Consider the following 19,109-nt stretch of genomic DNA (forward strand, 5'->3'; position numbering starts at 1 on the left):
CATTAGAATTTTAACGAGGGTTAACTACCCCCCGCGCTAGTTAGCAAGGGGGTAGGGGAGTGGTAGCTAGCTACCCCTCCCCCCCTCACACACTGGTGAACTGCTTCACTTCACTTAGATGTAGGACTTATCCCGGGGGACAGGGCTGGCAGGCAAATATGTGTAAATAGCTAAGGTTTGTATGGTTAGGAAAAATACAAATTATCTCCGAATTTGTCATTTGTTCCGTAACCGAAATACAAACCACGCTATTTACATGGGGTGACTTACCCCTTAGGTAAGGAGGAAAGTCCCGGCCTTACTGGCTTTGGCTTTACCCGGGGACTCAGAATCCGAGTGAGCAGCACTTCGAGAAAAAGTGTCCCTGCACCTCGCAAGTTCCTTGGTCCGCAAGGAACGTGCGGCCTACATAACCTTGTGAGTGGAAGGTTGAAGTGTGACTCGTCCTAGGAAGTTGACCTGAAGTCCTTTAGATGGAATTCTAGGCTAGGACGTTTCCAATACCACCTCGTCAGGGTATGGGGGACGCGACAGTATCAACTTAATACTAGGAACACAAGGAAGCATGGTTTACCTGCAGAGGTTCGAGGTTAGCTATGCAGAGAACCCAGGATGCTGCTTTCCCCAAGAGAGGGGAGGATGAAGAAAGAAGTAAGGGCCAGACATACTCTTTCATTCATGCAGACTAAAACCAGGTAACAATGCCCTCAACCTTCTGCTACCTGTCCATTAAGGAGCCTGAGGTTAGACCAGCTGTTGTGCAGCCACTACAGGGCCGATCGAGAATATATCAAGGCTCCTGTGGGTCACGTCCTGCAGGTAGTGGGCTGTGAAGGTCGTTTGACGCTTCCAGACCCCAGCTTGTAGCACCTGCGTCACCGAGAAGTTTCTCTTAAAAGCCAGAGACGTAGCGATGCCTCTGACATCGTGTGCTCTGGGACGACGTGACGGAGGAGGGTCTGGATTCAAAGCATGGTGGATGACCCTTCGGATCCAAGCAGAGATAGTGTTCTTGGTGACCCTCCTCTTCGTCCTTCCCGTGCTCACAAACAGGGCTTGCACGCGAGGACGGACTGCAGCCGTTCTCTTCAAATAACGCCTCAGACTTCTCACTGGACAACCACGTTCCATGGAGGAGGTCTCACTTCCGACTGAGGGCAGGTAAGTTTATAGCTTCGTATGAGTAAAGAAAGTTCCAGCGAAGAAGAAATGTCTATTCCTTTCAGCCTGAAGGCTAAGCTTAAGGCTGAGCGATAGCCTTTCACCGCCAAGACTGAAAGGCGCATTTCCTTCCGCAAATACACAAGGAACTCCACTATTGCTGGAATAGTGGCATCGAGGGGAGAGATACACCTCCCACGACACCAACCACAGAAGACTCTCCACTTCGCCTGGTAGACCCCTGCGGATGATTTTCGCAGGTGTCGAGACACCCTGTCCGCAACTTGTTGCGAAAAGCCTCTCTCAACGAGGAGACGCTGGATAGTCTCCAGGCGTGAAGCCGAAGCGATGCTACGGCTTTGTGGAGGATATTGCAGTGTGGTTGCTTGAGTAGCTCGTGTCGTGGGGGGAGTTCTCTCAGGAGCTGCAGAAGGTCCGGGAACCACTCTGCGTGATGCCATAGCGGAGCTATTAAGGTCATTGACAGATTGACCGATAGTCTAATCTTGTTGAGCACCCTTCTCATCAGACAGAACGGTGGAAAGGCGTACACGTCGATGTTGTCCCACCGTTGTTGGAAGGCATCTTGCCAGAGTGCCTTGGGGTCCGGGACTGGGGAGCAGTACAGCGGCAGCTTGAAATTCAAAGCTGTCGCGAACAGGTCCACTGTCGGGGAACCCCACAAAGTCAGGACTTTGTTGGCTACTTGAGGATCCAAAGACCACTCAGTACTCACTATCTGCGATGCCCTGCTCAGACTGTCGGTGAGCACATTCCTTTTGCCGGGAATGAAGCGAGCTGATAGTGGAATCGAGTGGACTTCGGTCCACCTCAGTATCTCTACTGCAAGATGGAATAGCTGTTGTGAAAAGGTACCTCCCTGCTTGTTGATATAAGCCACTACTGTGGTGTTGTCGCTCATCACCACCACGGAGTGGCTCGCCACGACCTGTTGGAAGTGTTGAAGGGCCAGGTAGACGGCCTTCATTTCTAGCAGGTTGATGTGGAGGCACCTTTCTGATTCTGACCATAGGCCTGAGATCCTCTGGTTCAGAACGTGGGCCCCCCACCCTTCTTTTGACGAGTCCGAGAACAGCATCAAATCCGGGGGGAGGACGAGAACATCCACTCCCTTTCGAAGGTTTTCGTCGGTCAGCCACCACTGCAGATCCGTCTGTTCCGCGGGCCCAATGGGGATCAGAGTGTCCGGGGAATCATTGCCTTGATTCCACCAGGACTTGAGCCGCCATTGTAGGGATCTCATCCTGAGGCGGCCGTTCGGAACTAGACGGGCCAGGGAGGCTAGGTGACCAAGGAGACGTAACCAAGATTGGGCTGGAAGGGCTTCCCGTCCGAGGAAAGGTCTTGCGACCTTCCTCAGCCTTGCTATCCTGTCGTCTCATGGAAAGGCTTTGTGGAGATTGGTGTCTAATATCATGCCTAGATAAACCAGTCGTTGAGTTGGAAGCAGAGAAGACTTCTCGAGGTTTACCATGATCCCTAGATCTTGGCAAAGCTCCAGAATCTTGTCTCGGTGTCGAAGAAGGGCCGACTCCGAGTCTGCTAGGATCAGCCAGTCGTCCAGATAGCGGAGGAGATGGATGCCGATCCTGTGTGCCCACGAGGAAATCAGGGTGAACACTCTGGTGAACACCTGAGGTGCTGTGGAGAGACCGAAACACAGCACCTTGAACTGGTAGGTCTTGTTGTCTAGGCTGAATCTCAAGTACTTCCTGGAAGACGGATGGACTGGGATCTGGAAGTACGCATCCTTCAAATCCAGAGTGCACATGAAGTCTTGCGGTCTCACTGCAAGTCTGACCATGTCCGCTGTCTCCATGCTGAACGGAGTTTGCTTGACAAACTTGTTCAGAGCCGAGAGGTCGATGACAGGTCTCCAGCCTCCAGACGCCTTCTTTACAAGAAAGAGTCGACTGAAGAAGCCTGGGGAGCCGTCGACAACCTCCTGGAGAGCATCCTTCTTGAGCATGGTCTCGACTTCTGCCCGAAGGGCTAGCCCCTTTACCGATCCCATGGCATAGGAGCTCAACGACGCTGGATTCGCTGTCAGGGGAGGAAGAGATGTTATGAACGGGACGCGATATCCTTGGCTGATCACAGAGATCGTTCAGGAATCGACCCCGAGTTGCTGCCACCTGTTCGCGCAACTTTGTAGCCATCCCCCCACTGGTGGACATACAGGGAGATTGCCAATCCTAGCGTTTACGGCCTCGACCGCTCCCCCTAGGATTCTTACCTCCCCTGGAGGACTTTCCGCCCTTCTTGTCCTTGACAGGAAAGGGCTGCTGCTTAGACACCTTGGCCTTTGCTGCCGGAGCCTGTCTCGATGTCCTAGACTAACGAGGCTGTTGAGGTTGTTGTTGAGGGGCTGGAGGCTTGTAGGGCTGAGATGTAAGGGCCCTTTGGAGGAGCGAATCTTGATTCGACTTCCTCCACCTCTCAGCTTTCAGTTCGACATCCTTGGGCTCGAACAAACTCTCTCCAAGGATGGAGGAGTGTCTGAGCCTGCTGACATCCATGGCTGGGACTTTCGAGTGGAACCTCTCGGTCACGGCATCCCGACGTTTTAGGATCGAGTTTGCCCACAAGTTCGAAACTTGGTGAGCTAAAAACTCGATGGAGCGAGTGCCCGAGAGGAGGAAAGTCTCAAGGGCCTTCCTGGTGCTCTCCTTGGACAAGTCCTCAGATCGCAACAGGATGCCCAGAGACCCCAGCCAGATGTCCAGCCACAAAGTGGCCTGCATGGCACACTTCGCAACCTTCTCCTGGCTTAGGGTCTCCGTAGCCGAGAATGACACCTGCCGGGAGGAGAGTTTCTCGAGAGAAATCCCCCTAGAGAGCTCTTCCACGGAGTGGTGGAGGGGAAGAGCTAAACAAGACTCCCCCATGATCTCGAAGTACCTCCTCTGCTGTACACGAGGAGGTCGGAGGAGTTTGTTCCTGGCAGAGGAACGGCTGGAGGAGGCGAGGTCGGCGAGCTGGCCTTCAACCTTGTCTCTGGCACTCTTCACTCCCTGGGACCAGGGCAGAGCCGCACTGGCCTTTGGGAGCTTCTGGGTACCGTAGACTTGGTCCAGGAACGTGTCCTTGCCTTCGCGAGGGGCGGTCTCGGGGTCCTTGAATCTATTGAGTTGCCTCATCAGACTCAGGACCTGCCAGAAGGCATGCTCTGACTCGTGCTGTTCTCCTCCTTGTGGACTGGCAGCAAGGTCTCCTGTCCCCAGTAGCTCTACTTGGGGAGATACGTGGACGTTCTCCTGGGGTCTCGGTAGCTCCGGTCGAATCCGGGTGGAAGACTTAGGAGTAGCCTTCGAGTCCTTAGGCTCCCTCCTGGGAGGGATACAGGACTCAAGCAAAAAAGTCTGGGGGCTCCTCTCCACGCGAGACGGTTCTCTTCCTCGAGGTGGGGTTCCTCCCATTGGTTCCGTGGGAGAACACCTCACCTCGTTGGATTCTCCTGAGGACGGAAAGGCCTCGTCCTCAGGGGAAGGAGAAAGCGTCTGCGAAGGGGAAGGGGCCTTCCCGACGGACTTCTTGGGAGCCAACTTAACCACGAAGTCCACTCCTCTCCTTCTCTTCAGCGGGGACGCGGGTGCCGTTGGTTTCAGTCCCAGATCAGCGAGGGCCGGCTTCATATCCTGCACGACCGCTTTGATCAGGGAGCCGAACCAAGGCTGGCGGCTGACCGACGCAGTGTCAGCAACACCCACTGGAGGGAAGGGGATCGGCTGATCCTTAGTAGTGGATACTACGGGACCTGCCTGAAAAGAAGAATGTTGCGTGGACCTCTACGAAGATTCTTCCTGCTCCAGGACGTGCGTAGCTCTGTGCTTGCGGGGTGGAGATCGCGAAGACGAGGATCTGGAAGCACGCGTCCCCGAAGACTCGCACGGTTGGGCGCGCTGCGAAACCCGGCGGGAATCGCTGGCGGCATCGCGCTGGCGCCCGCGCGATGGTTGAATCGCTGTTTCGTGCGCGCGTGCGCGTGGAGATGAAGGCGCGGGCGCATGGGCAAGGGCGCGTGGGCGCGCAGGCGAAGGTGCGCGTGGGCGCGCAGTTGAGGGTGCGCGAGGCTGCAAGGGCGAGCGCTGGCGGTCGGGAGAACGATGGCGCGTAGGCGATCGGTGATGAGTTGGCGAGCGATGGCGAGTGACGGTGCGTTGGCGAGCGATGGCGCGTAGCGCGAACAAGCGAACGACTACGCACAGGCGAGTTAGCGCGTGGGCGTTTCAGCGACCTGTGGAGATCCGGAGCATTGGCGCGTAGGCGAGCGCTTGCGCGCAGGTGAAGGATCGCGTGGGCGCGTAGGAGGTCGCTGGCATGCAGGAGATCGTTGGCGCGCAGCTGCGCGTTCAGAAGGAACCAACTGGGACGCAGGACCAGAGGGTGAGGAAGTGCGCACAGGCGACCGCTCGTGGGCGGGCTCAGGAGACATCTCGTGGGCGCGCCGCGCAGGAACTCGCTGGCTTAGATGTGCGCACAGGAGAGTGCGCGCGATGGCTGGCGCGTAGGCGAATGTCGGCGAGGAGGCGGAGGGACAGTGTCCCTGCCTGCGCCCAGATCCGGAGATCGTGGGCGCGCGGGCGAACGTTGGCGCGCATCAGGAACAGGGCGAGCCGTTGTGCGCTGACAAGCAGGAGATCGTGGACGCTCAGGAGACCGATGGCGTGCATTGCGCGTAGCAGGAACAGAAGTGCGCTGACGAGCTGGAGAACGCTGGCGCACAGGAGGTCTCTGAGGCACAGGAGAGCGGTGGCGCGTAGGAGAGCATGGGCGAGCAGGAGGGTGGTGGCAAGCAGAAGGGCGGTGGCGTGCAGGAGATCTATGGCGAGACTCAGGAGATCGGCCGGGCGTAGCAAGTCCAGAGGGACCTGTGAGCGCATGTGCGCTAGCTAAGGAACCTCTAGGACTGCGTGCGCGCAGGTAAGACCTGGCGCTCGAGAGACTCACCCACATTGTGGGGAAAAGCCCTCTTGCCCCGAAGGGACCGGTGCCCGTTGGACAACGGGGTGCGTAGGCGCCCACTGGGTATCCGCGTCCAGGAACGGGGATGGAAGACTGGGAAGTCTGGCAGGCGTCGGAGATCGCAAACGATCTGCGGAGAGGTCCAAGGAAGCAGCTGCAACGGTCTGCTCTCGACGTGGAGGATCCTCTGCGGGGGAAGTCGAAGGCGAAGACCCGAAGAGGCGCCTTCTAACTCCCTTGTAGGGAGAAGGAAGGTCTCTACGGCGAAGAGGAGGGCGAGCCTTACGGCGAAGAGGAGGGCAAGCCTTACGGCGAAGAGCAGGCCGAGCCTTACAGCGAAGACGACCTCGAGGCACAGCAACACCATCGTCCGTCCTCCGAAGAGGAGTCTCTGTCAGTGCACTCCCCCGAGGGGGAGAGTCACCCGCAGGAGAGACCATAGGACCCAGCTCCTCCCTCGAAGGATGTTCGGAGGGGGGAACTGAGCCTTCAGCAACAACCGCAACCGCAGCAGGGGTTTGACCCAACCCGTCGAAAGCCTCTGCCACAACAACGTCGACAATAGACAGAGGATCTACCTCTGCTATTACCGGCGACTGTTTGACAGCTGCACCCAACTGGATCAGGTCAAACAGGGCTTCCTTGGAGGGCGAGCCCTTAAGCCCCAAGGAAGCCCAAAGCTGTAAGAGATCATCATTAGTTACATGGTCATCAACAGAATCAATGCCCTCCCCCGGAGCAGGAGGGGGAGCTGCCTCGCTATGGGAGGCAATGCCCTCTCCCGAACCCCGAGATTGGGAAACAAAAGAAGGGCCTGCGCTACCACTCGCCGGCCTCTCGCGAGAGACCGATCGAGTGGGAGCTTCGGAGGAGGTTCGGGCGGCAGAAGAAGAGTCCCTGGAGCCTTCCTTCTTCAAGGCAATCCTTGAAGGAGAACGGTCCCGCTTAAGCTTCTTCTTACGCCGCCGGGTAAACCTCTCCCACTGGGAGGTAGGCCACTCCCTGCACTCACTACATGTATTATAACTTTCACACCGTTGACCTCAACACTGCGGGCATAAGGAGTGAGGGTCCGTCTCGACCGCCGACATGAACGTTCCACAAGGGGGGTCGGGGAGTCCAGGGCACTTCCGCATGATGGGAAGAAAGGAAGAGGCCAACTTCAAGCACACAAGCTGAAAGAAAAAAATTAATGCTGTCAACAATGCGAGGGCGAAGCAGAGACGTCTGCTCATCGCCCGAGCCAAAAGTGAAGAGAAGCAGTTCACTGGTGTGTGAGGGGGGGAGGGGTAGCTAGCTACCACTCCCCTAACCCCTTGCTAACTAGCGCGGGGATAGTTAACCCTCGTTAAAATTCTAATGGCTCGTCATTTCAGCTACGCCGAAAGTAAAACCCCATGTAAATAGCGTGGTTTGTATTTCGGTTACAGAACAAACCAAAGTTTCACACTTGGAAGAAACCATGGATCTTCACCTTGGATCCGAAGATTGAGAGGAAGACTCCTCCGGAGGGATCCTGGAAGTCTTTGAAGAGAGCTGGAGGGATGCCTAAGGCAAAAGTCTGGCTAACAGCTATATCAAATTCTCTAAACCATGGTTCTTGCCCTTTAGCAGCGCTATCGGAAAGTTCCCTGAAGGGAACATTGAAAAGGGCCTCCACAAGGGAGCCCTATCTGCTGTCCGGACAGTCTTCAAGGAAGGCTGTGGTGCTGCTGTCCCCTTCCCAGAAAACAGAATGAGCCATGATGGGGGAAATCTTCAGGATCTTGAACTCCTCAAGTGTACTCTTTTCCACTCGCCCCAGCGAATGCGATGGTCTGCGTTTGCAAGGAAGTGAACAAGACGAAGGCAAACGATGAGGAGGCTTACGTCTCTCTGGCTAAGGCTCTGGAGCTAGAGAAGAAGACCTAAAAGGTTTTTCTTCCCACGAGCAGCGTCACTCAGCCGGGAGCTGGTTCTTGCTGATGATGTGCTGTGGCTGCGAGGTCACAAGAAGCTGCTGCCTGTGAGAAGAGACTTGTCGGTCGTCAGAAGATCGTTAAGCGATCAGTGGGATGGTGAGCAATGATCAGCGGCTGATGTCGTTTACCCTCTTCTCTGGTAGAGTGGGGAGTTGTTGGGGAACAACGAGAGACTCAAAGCACAGCTGACAGTTGCCGACAAACTGGCGAGTCGACAGCTGCTGACAAACAGTGAGACGCCGAGTTGTCAATCGGCGAGTTGGAGATCAACGAGCCGGAGGCCGTCATGAAGGGGTGTGACCTTAAAAAGGGAATCAGCAGCTGGAGAAGATCATGAGCAGATCTTAGTTGGCGAACAACGAGCAGCTTCTCGGTGACGAGTCGACGAACAGACAGGAAGGCTCGAACCTGCCAGCGAGTCATGAACTTTAGCGAACAGATGGAGAGGCAGGATGGTCTGTTGAATGCTGCAGAGCAGGCGAACGACAAGACTGCGTTGAGTCCGGAGAAACGGGCGAGGGTAAAAAACCAGGAGAATTTGCAGAAGACAGATCCTCCGAAGGGGATCGCTCTGATGACAACACTGAAGAGCCGAAGCACCGTCTCTTCAACGAAGGTGAAGGAGCACATCTGAGGCAAAGAGGAGGGGGAACTTGATGAAGGCGACAAACGAGAGGGCGGGTCTCTGCAGGGGAGGGTTGACCAGCAAGCTGATCTTCCACAGGCCTCCAAAGAGGACTCTCTATGAATGGTCTCTCTCGCAAATGAGAGGTGATCACCAGCAGGATGGTCAGAGAGGGGGGGAGCGTAGTCCTCTACAGCTGAGGACGTAGAATAGGAAGAGGCAGGAACGAAGTCAACGGGCAGGCCAGCAGAAGACTCCTCAGGCACAACGAGGTCAACACTGAGAGGGCCAACGGGTCAAACTCTGAAACAGAAGACCTCTGCATCTCCGCACCTCGCTGAAGGAGCTGCACCAACAACTTCTCGGAAGGGGAACCGGGCAATCCCAGGGACGGTCACAACTGAAAAATAGAAGAAATGAGTAAGGATTCCCCCGGGGGGAGAGACAAGGCCACTTCGCTAGGGGAAGCAACACCGTCTCTCGAGGACCAGGAGTTAAAGGGCCTGCGCTAATGCTCGACAGCTCCCCAGAGGAAGCTAGCTGAGAAGGAGCTTCGGAGGAAGGTAGAGTGGCACAAGAAGCAGCCTAGGGTTTCTTTTGCTTTGAGAAAACCCCTGAAGGAGAAGAATCCCTTTTAGACTTCTTCTTTTGCTGTCGCCAAATCTTTCCCACTGGGAGGCACACCACTCCCAACACTCAACACACTTGTTTTCCTAGTCACACCATTGGCCCCTGCAAGCTGGACATAATTTGTGGGAGTCGGTGTCCACTGCGGATATAAAAGTGCAGTCTTTGGGCCCAGGGCAGGTACGCATGGCGGCAAGTCAGGCACGCACACATGCAAACTGAAAATAAAATGCACAAAAAAGATTAATAATGGCAGCCCAAATTGGTGAGGAGGAAGAGCGGTAACAACCGTTCTCTATCTGAGCTAAAAGCAGAGAGTTACAGTCACAGGTGTGTGAGTGAGATGGGTAGCTACTAACCGCCCCTCACAAACTAGTGGTATGGGTAGTTAACCCTCGCTAAAAATCTAATGGCTCGTCCTTTCTATGCCAAAAGTAATACCCCTATAAACAGCGTTGGATTGTATTCCAGTTACGGAACAAATGGGAATTCAGACAGAAAATGCCTGCAACAAAAGACTGAAAATGACACATTTCAAATACATCATAAAGAATATATCTATTCTAAATAAGTTGATGATTGCAATTATGCAAGTACCTGTATATCAAATCTGCAATAAAATCTAGGAAATGAGTAAAGTCTTAAAATGTGCAGGTATACTTACACAAACACTTAGATATGCTTCTAAAGCCTGGTTGAAGAGAATCTCACGGCATTGGTGCTTTAGAGTAACAATTTCCTTAAACTGTTTTTCTTGTTGCAATTGTTTCTTGAAAATCTTTGCACTGCCTCCCTCACGCTGCTTACCTTTGGATGACATTTTCTTCTTATCTAAAGCATCACTTAATCCCTCCAATACAGCTTCATCTAAATGCTCACTACTTATGCCATAGGGATTATTTTCTATTTTTGACAGATTTTTAACTAATTCACTTCTTGTCATTTTGATGGATTTCTGTTTGGTAGCAGTTTTCTTTTTGTCTTTAGCAGCATCAGCACTCACATTTGATGCAGATTTCTTTTTAGTAGAAACGATTTTTTTCTTTGTTTTCTTAAGTACTCCCGTCTTCTTTTCAACTCCAATGGATTTTACATCTGCCCCGAAATCCATTTCCCTAACATGAGAAAAGCCTGTTAATGGTGAGGATAATCTTGCAAGGTCTATGGAAGTGCTTTGTGAAAAAGTTTCACTTTCATTTTCACACAATTTCCTAACTGTATCAATATCCCACTGACTATCTGGTAAACATTTAAAGTCAGTTTTATCACAATCGCTTATCACAAAATTTTCATCATACGTATGCATTACCCCTTTGTTCCATTTAATTATATCATTTACATCAAGAACACTTGGAAGCACTTTCTCACAATTATCTCGCAAGACATTGTTAAACTTTTCAAATGTAACCTCCTCTAGGTGTGCAGAGGGTGGTGTCTCAGGACAACTTGCATCATTAGGTATGGAAGCAGAAGCTCCTTGAAAAAAGGACATTGTCTGGTCAAAAGAATGCTGATTGAGCCGTTTTACCTTAGCCTTGCCTTCCAACAAAGAATCCTCCTTCTCTGTTGAAATAAAGAGTACGAACAGTTACAAAGTTTATTGCTACTTTATTTTTGGTAATTGTGAACATAAAAATGGAAATTTTAATTTTCTTGAAAATGCAAACTCATTTTAAATAGACCTTAACACAATCGCCATTTTTACAAAATAATGAAGGCAATTATTTGTTTTGGGAGTACTGGCTATGCTTATTAGAATGAAAATATGCTACCAAGTAAAAAGGAATACTGTAACTAAATTTAGTTTTCCTTCAGTAAATATCAACTCAAATCTGATGCTGGCAAGGGGACAGAACTACACTACAGTATATAAAATGAATATATGAATGTTGGATCCTACTTAGTTTAAGTGAACCTATAAAATACAGTACACGTTCACGAATTATGCGAGAATTTGGTCGAAAAATAGCACGGCATAAATGGAAAATCACATTTTTCGAAATAATTCTATTAGGGCCATGGCAAACAGAAACTTGCCTAATCAAACGTGTTTACCACCCATTTTCATGTCTTTCAATGTACTATAATGTATTCTTACTAATATCAAATTGTTCTTATAAATATATGAAACATTTAAAATCTTTTAAAGTGTTAATAACTTGAAAAAGCTTAAAATTACAACCAGGAAGGGTGTAAATACCAAATATTTCCCCTTGTAACACGACCTAAAATTAGTACTAATTTAAAAAAATTTAAGTCATATCTGTTGAATAAGACAACTGGTGAATAGCAAAACCATCACTTTATAGACTAGCTATTGTTGTATCATTGAAAATCCAAAGTTATCAAAACAAAGGCGATTTTATATCATGCGTTTTCTAGCCACGCCAAAAAGCACGCCATCAAAATTGGAATCCGTTGTTTTGTTTACGTTCATCTCTGATCATAGCGAAGAAACAAACGCCTTTACACATCTTGCCAAGTATTGATTACATGATGATTTTGTTATTACTAATGTTGTTTTATTTCATTTTTCTTAGTTTCAAAATACATGTATGCGATTTAAGTAATGTTTTTCCTCAACACGCCACCTTAAACGATCATTCTAAACTGTTGGGAAGGATGGTTGTCCATTCCATATCAAAAATACTTTTCCTAACTTTAGTTATAAGTCAGTTTGATTTTGTCTCAACTTGTACCCACCTCAATTATGGAACCATATGCAAAAAATAAAGACAGGAAAGTACTAAGTCGGTTTTTAAAGTCATTGAACAATTGGGTTACTGCTATAACATTCGATGTGACAGAGATTGTGCAAGATTGGAGAAATTAAGGATAATCTGAATCATGATTAATTTTTAATAGCAATGCCTACGCCTAACCATCTGATGTAGCATTTTATCACTATGGCGCATACTTAAAAAGCTAACAAACTACAATTGTCGTGCCCTGAATGACTGCTATCGCGCAACCTGTTTGATTGAGAAATTAAATTATTGCCAGCATTGTCAGTGAGTATTTAACTGAAACTTTGTGAAGAAACAAAAATTTCATTTACTGTATTATCATTATTATTATTATTATCCTCATTATTACTTGCTAAGCTACAACCCAAGTTGGAAAAGCAGGATGCTATGAGCCCAAGAGCTCCAACAGGGAAAATAGCTCAGAGAGGAAAGGAAATGAGGAAATAAATAAACTACAAGAGAAGTAATTAACAATTACAATCAAATATTCTAAGAATAGTAACATTAGGATAAATCTTTCATATATAAACTACAAAAATTTTAAAAAAGGAAAAGAAATAGGATAGAACAGTGTGCCCGAGTGTACCCTCAAACAAGGGAACCCTAACCCAAGACAGTGGGAGACCATGGTAAAGAGGCTATGGCACTAACCAGGATTAGAGAACAATGGCTTGATTTTGGAGTGTCCTTCTCCTGGAAGAGCTGTTTATCATAGCTAAAAATTCTCTTCTACCCTTACCAAGAGGAAAGTACACACTAAACAATTACAGTGCAGTAGTTAACCCCTCGGGCAAAGAAGAATTGTTTGGTCATCTCAGTGTTGTCAGGTGTATGAGTACAAGAGAGTATTATTATTATTATTATTATCATTATTATTATTATTACTAGCTAAGCTACATTCCTAGTTGGAAAAGCAAGATGCTATGAACCCAAGGGCTCTAACAGGGAAAAATAGTCCAGTGAGGAAAGGAAATAAGGAAATGAATAAAAGATATAAAAAGTAATGAAAATGAAAGTAAAATATTTTAAAAACATAACATTAAAATGTTATTTTCATTAGTAAAATAAATTTTTGAATATACTTACCCGGTGATCATATAGCTGTCAGCTCTGCTGCCCGACAGAAAAACCTAAGGACAAAATACGCCAGCGATCGCTATACAGGTGGGGGTGTACATCAACAGCGCCATCTGTCGAGCAGGTACTCAAGTACTCCATGTCAACACAGAACCAATTTTCTCCTCTGCCCACTGGGTCTCTATTGGGGAGGAAGGGAGGGTCCTTTAATTTATGATCACCGGGTAAGTATATTCAAAAATTTATTTTACTAATGAAAATAACATTTTTCAATATTAAACTTAGCCGGTGATCATATAGCTGATTCACACCCAGGGGGGTGGGTAGAGACCAGCATTACATGTTGACATTATTAAGAGCTAAGTATTTTGTATTTCATTTTAGCAGTTATTCAAAATAACAAACATAAAATCAATAAGTACCTGGTAAGGAAGTCGACTTGAACAATTACTCTGCCTTTTTAAGTACGTCTTCCTTACTGAGCCTCGCGATCCTCATAGGATGCTGAGCGACTCCTAGGAGCTGAAGTATGAAGGGTTGCAACCCATACAAAAGGACCTCATCAAAACCTCTAATCTAGGCGCTTCTCAAGAAAAGACTTTGACCACCCGCCAAATCAAGTAGGATGCGAAAGGCTTCTTAGCCTTCCGGACAACCCAAAAACAATAATAAAACATTTCAAGAGAAAGATTAAAAAAGGTTATGGAATTAGGGAATTGTAGTGGTTGAGCCCTCACCCACTACTGCACTCGTTGCTACGAATGGTCCCAGAGTGTAGCAGTTCTCGTAAAGAGACTGGACATTCTTAAGATAAAAACACGCGAACACTGATTTGCTTTTCCAATAGGTTGCGTCGATTATACTTTGCAGAGATCTATTTTGTTTAAAGGCCACGGAAGTTGCGACAGTTCTAACTTCGTGTGTCCTTACCTTCAGCAAAGCTTGGTCTTCCTCCTTCAGATGGGAATGAGCTTCTCGTATTAACAGTCTGATAAAATAGGATAAAGCCTTCTTTGACATAGGCAAAGATGGATTCTTAACTGAACACCATAAAGCTTCAGACGGGCCTCGTAAAGGTTTTAAAATAGAACTTAAGAGCTCTTACAGGACATAAGACTCTTTCTAGTTCATTTCCAACCATACGATAAGTTTGGAATATCGAACGATATTGGTCAAGGCCGAGAAGGCAGCTCGTGTTTGGCTAGAAAACCAAGTTGTAGAACATGTAGCCGTTTCGGATGAGAATCCGATGTTCTTGCTGAAGGCATGAATCTCACTGACTCTTTTAGCTGTGGCTAAGCATATCAGGAAAAGTGTCTTAAAGGTGAGATCTTTCAGGGAGGCTGCTTGTAGCGGTTCGAACCTGTCTGACATAAGGAATCTTAGTACCACGTCTAAATTCCAACCAGGTGTAACCAAACGACGCTCCTTCGTGGTCTCAAAAGACTTAAGGAGGTCCTGTAGATCTTTATTGTTGGAAAGATCTAAGCCTCTGTGACGGAAGACTGATGTCAACATGCTTCTGTAACCCTTGATAGTGGGAGCTGAAAGAGATCGTTCTTTCCTCAGATATAAGAGAAAGTCAGCTATTTGAGTTACAGAGGTACTGGTCGAGGATACGGATACTGACTTGCACCAGTTTCGGAAGATTTCCCACTTCGATTGGTAGACTCTAAGGGTGGATGTTCTCCTTGCTCTAGCAATCGCTCTGGTTGCCTCCTTCGAAAAGCCTCTAGTTCTCGAGAGTCTTTCGATAGTCTGAAGGCAGTCAGACGAAGAGCGTGGAGGCCTTGGTGTACCTTCTTTACGCGTGGCTGACGTAGAAGGTCCACCCTTAGGGGAAGTGTTCTGGGAACGTCTACTAGCCATCGAAGTACCTCGGTGAGCCATTTTCTCGCGGGCCAGAGGGAAGCAACTAGCGTCAACCTTGTCCCTTCGTGAGGCGAACTTCTGCAGTACCTTGTTGACAATCTTGAACGGAGGGAATGCATATAGATCTAGATGTGACCAATCTAGTAGAAAGGCATCTATATGAACTGCTGCTGGGTCCGGGATTGGTGAGCAAAATATTGGGAGCCTCTTGGTCATCGAGGTTGCGAAGAGATCTATGGTTGACTGGCCCCAGGTGGCCCAAAGTCTCTTGCATACATCCTTGTGGAGGGTCCGTTCTGTTGGAATTATTTGTTCCTTCCGACTGAGACAATCTGCCATGACATTCAAGTTGCCTTGGATGAACCTCGTTACTAGTGAAATATCTAGACCTTTTGACCAGGTGAGGAGGTCCCTTGCGATCTCGTACCATGTCAGAGAGTAGGTCCCTCCTTGCTTGGAGATGTACGCCAAAGCCGTGGTGTTGTCCGAGTTCACCTCCACCACTTTGCCTTGAAGGAGAGACCTGAAGCTTTTCCAGGTCAGACGTACTGCCAGTAGCTTCTTGCAGTAGAAATGCATTGTCCTTTGACTCGAGTTCCATAATCCCGAGCATTCCCTACCGTCTAATGTCGCACCCCAGCCTACGTCCGATGCGTCCGAGAAGAGAACGTGGTTGGGAGTCTGAACAGTCAGGGGAAGACCCTCTCTAAGGTTGATACAGTCCTTTCACCAAGTCAGACCAGACTTTATCTTTCCGGAAACCGGGATCGAGACCGCTTCTAGCGTCTTGTCCTTTTTCCAGTGAAAAGCTAGATGGTATAGAAGAGGACGGAGGTGTAGTCTTCCTAGTGACACAAATTGATCCACGGATGACAGTGTCCCTACCAGACTCATCCACAGCCTGACTGGGCAGCGTTCCTTCTTCAGCATCTTCTGGATGGATAGCAGGGCTGGGGGTTGATCGTCTTGTTCAGCAACGTCCTCATCAGAGGGTTCCTCATCCGAAACTGATGAGGAAACGGCAACGGAGTGGGCAACGTCTGACTCACTGAATCCGGTCGCACTGGTGGATGCGTGACGGAGCCGGACACAATATATGGTACTGCTGCACAGTCTGTGAACTGTCAACAACCATGGGGACGCGAGGAAGTACAGCGTCAACCCGAAACTGTCTAGACTGTCTGGGTTGTGCAGTCAACACCCTACCGGGTTGCTGAGGTTGACGCACTGCGTCACAACAAGTCACCTCTGCTGGTTGTTGAACGTCTTCCTAGTGACACACTGAACGTCAACAACCACCTCCGAGCGTCGCTTAACGTCAACGTGCGACTGGCAACCCACACTGGGTCGCCTCGGTGGAGGAACCACCTCAACTGGCAGACGCGAGTAGGATACCTCAGCGTCAACAGGGCGCACAACCAACCGGTAGGAAGGTTGTTGGCCAGAAGGTTCTTCTCCGTATTAAGTCCTCTATCAAGGACACAAGCTTGGACTGCATGTCTTGCAGCAAAGCCCATTTAGGGTCTACGGGAGCAGGTGTGGCAACAGACGGGGTTAGCGACTGAAGCGGAACCATTTACCATCCCTGGAAGCCTTGTTATGTGTGACATAATAGTACAGCAAAACTTCAAAGGCTCGACAAAAGTTGAGAAGTTGACCTGTAAACAACTGGAGCGTCTCCTGGCTAGGCGCCTGGGCGAGTCTACCAGAATTGAGAAGTCTACCTGGGCAGAGGCATGAACTCCCAAGCCGAGAACTTCTCTCGTGTCCTATCAGACTCTCGCTCTATAAGCCAGTTAAAAAGAAGGGAAATCAAAAGGCTGTATCCCTAAAACTCCTCCTGGTGCAAAAACCAGTCGCCTAGCCAACGTAACGCTCTCTAGGAGAGCGAGAGAGCACTAGCTTAACAACAACGGCTTCGAAGTAGCTAGGCCTAGTGTAAGTTCTGACGTGGGGCGAACGAGGAGCAGCAGTTACAAGATCCGGACGAAGATCCTTAAAAAATCATCATGATTTAATTAAAGTCCATAGGAGGCTAAGCAGCTTAAGGCTCCTCTCCAAATGACAGAGTCCTCAAAGGAATATCAGTAGGAGGGAGAACAGCACTTTCTCATCTACAGGAACCTTGTCCGAGAAAAGCTAGGTTATCTCAGTGAGGGTCTCACTGGTGCATTAGCAGCAGACCAGAAGGCAACGTTATGTAACTGCTTGACAGTCTGTGAACTGTCAAAAACTGAACTGTCAACCACAACAGGTGCGTGAGGACATACAGCACTGGTGCATTAGCAACAGACCAGAAGGCAACGTTATGTAACTGCTTGACAGTCTGTGAACTGTCAAAAAACTGAACTGTCAACCACAACAGGTGCGTGAGGACATACAGCACTGGTGCATTAGTAGCAGACCAGAAGGCAACGTCATGTAACTGCTTGACAGTCTGTGAGCTGGCAACAACCAAAGCTGTGTGGGGAAGCCTCAACTCCTGACTGACTAGTCTGCTGCGGGCGAGTGGCGGTAACCACAGTGGGTTGCGGAGGCTGACGCACCGTGTCAAAACACGGCAGCTTAACTCCACCCTCCTGTTGTTGTGGTAGCACACGCACGTCAACGGAGGGTTCCGTGCGTCTGTGAACGTCAGCATGCGTCTGGCAGAGTCGACTGCGCATGGGTGGAGGAGCTCTCACAGCTGGAGTGTGGGAGCAGGCAGCCACAGCGTCTGCTGGGCGCACAACGGTGGTAGGTTGTAGGCTAACGGGTGCAGCGTCAACCTTCTCCGCACGATACTCCTGCAAAAAAGATGCTAACTGTGTCTGCATAGACTGTAGCAAAGACCACTTAGGGTCTACAGCAGCAGGTGCGGCAACAGACGGTGTTACTGCCTGTTGCGGTACCGCTTTACCTCTCTTAGGAGGTGTGCAGTCATCGGAAGACTACAGCGAGTCCGAACTGACCCAGTGGCTACACCTGGGCCGTTGGACTTGCGCGGAAGGGACCGACTTGCACTTAATAAGCTGCGAGACCTTGGTCCATGGTTTCTTACGAGAAACCTCTTCCGCAGACGAGAAGTAAATGGGCTCTCTCGTCTTTGTGTGGGTGGGGCGATCTTGGGTAGATACGCCCGAAACCACGGAGGGAAAAACGTCTGTTCGTTGATCAAGGCCTGACGAACCCATAAGTCGTTCGACATTACTTCTCCCCTGGGCTTGGGAGCTTGCAAGAGGTCCCGGACTAGGTGAATGACAGGCACGAACAGACGAACCCTCGGACGCAACACTGTAACACTTTGCGCATATCACTTTATCACTTCGATTTTCTGTTTTGCACTTATTTCACTGAAATCGAAACTTTTACTGATTTCTACCTGAAGCACGCAATCCTACCCTTCATTAAAAGGTAGTAATTGCGAAAACAGTCGTATAATGCAACAGAAAACATATATAAAGATAAAGAATTCAGTGGCTGGGAAAGAGACTAAACACTAGTTCAAATAAACTACGTTTACAATCTCTCACCGCACATAGCCTGGGAACAAGAATAAAACCCTAGAAACGTTTTACCTTCTTCCCCGTACAGCGACTAGGGAGGAGAGTAAAACGAGAACAACGTTACCCGCTTGAACGAAACGTTTTTTTCTCCTCTCTCTCCCTCCGTCTCTATCTCTCTCTCTCTTTCTCTCTTGATTGCGCACCTGAGAGAAGAGCCCAATTATATATCGTCAAAACATGTTATTTGCTAAAGGAAAAAACTGAAAGGTTTTCCAAATAAAAAGTTCCTTTAATTTAGAATTTTAAACCATTTAAGCTAAGAAAGAATGAACGAAACGCCAGAATCGGTTTACTCTTACGGCAAAGTGAAACCGTGATACACTCTCTCTCTATCGTAACGATAGAGCGCATGTTGAACGTCCTGAACGTCAACAACTGCGTAGACCAAAAAACTAAACGTTAGTTCATCTTTGAAAACAGTACGAGACTATCAAAGAAATTCTTTCATAAAACATTAAATTTTAAAAAGTTTTAAATTCTTTAAAGGTTAAATACGATATAACGGGCT

At 49.0% G+C, this 19,109-nt stretch overlaps 1 protein-coding gene across 1 annotated transcript in view; it reads right to left on the reverse strand.

Moving 5' to 3' along the window:
• PolrMT (mitochondrial RNA polymerase) overlaps positions 1–19,109 on the reverse strand; it is a 229,510-nt gene that overhangs the window by 197,236 nt on the left and 13,165 nt on the right. Inside the window, 1 exon segment of the mRNA XM_068351814.1 lies at positions 10,025–10,923. Within this exon segment, the coding sequence (XP_068207915.1) occupies positions 10,025–10,923 (899 nt within the window).

Source organism: Palaemon carinicauda, chromosome 28 (genome assembly GCF_036898095.1).
Source record: "Palaemon carinicauda isolate YSFRI2023 chromosome 28, ASM3689809v2, whole genome shotgun sequence".
Lineage (NCBI taxonomy): Eukaryota > Metazoa > Arthropoda > Malacostraca > Decapoda > Palaemonidae > Palaemon > Palaemon carinicauda.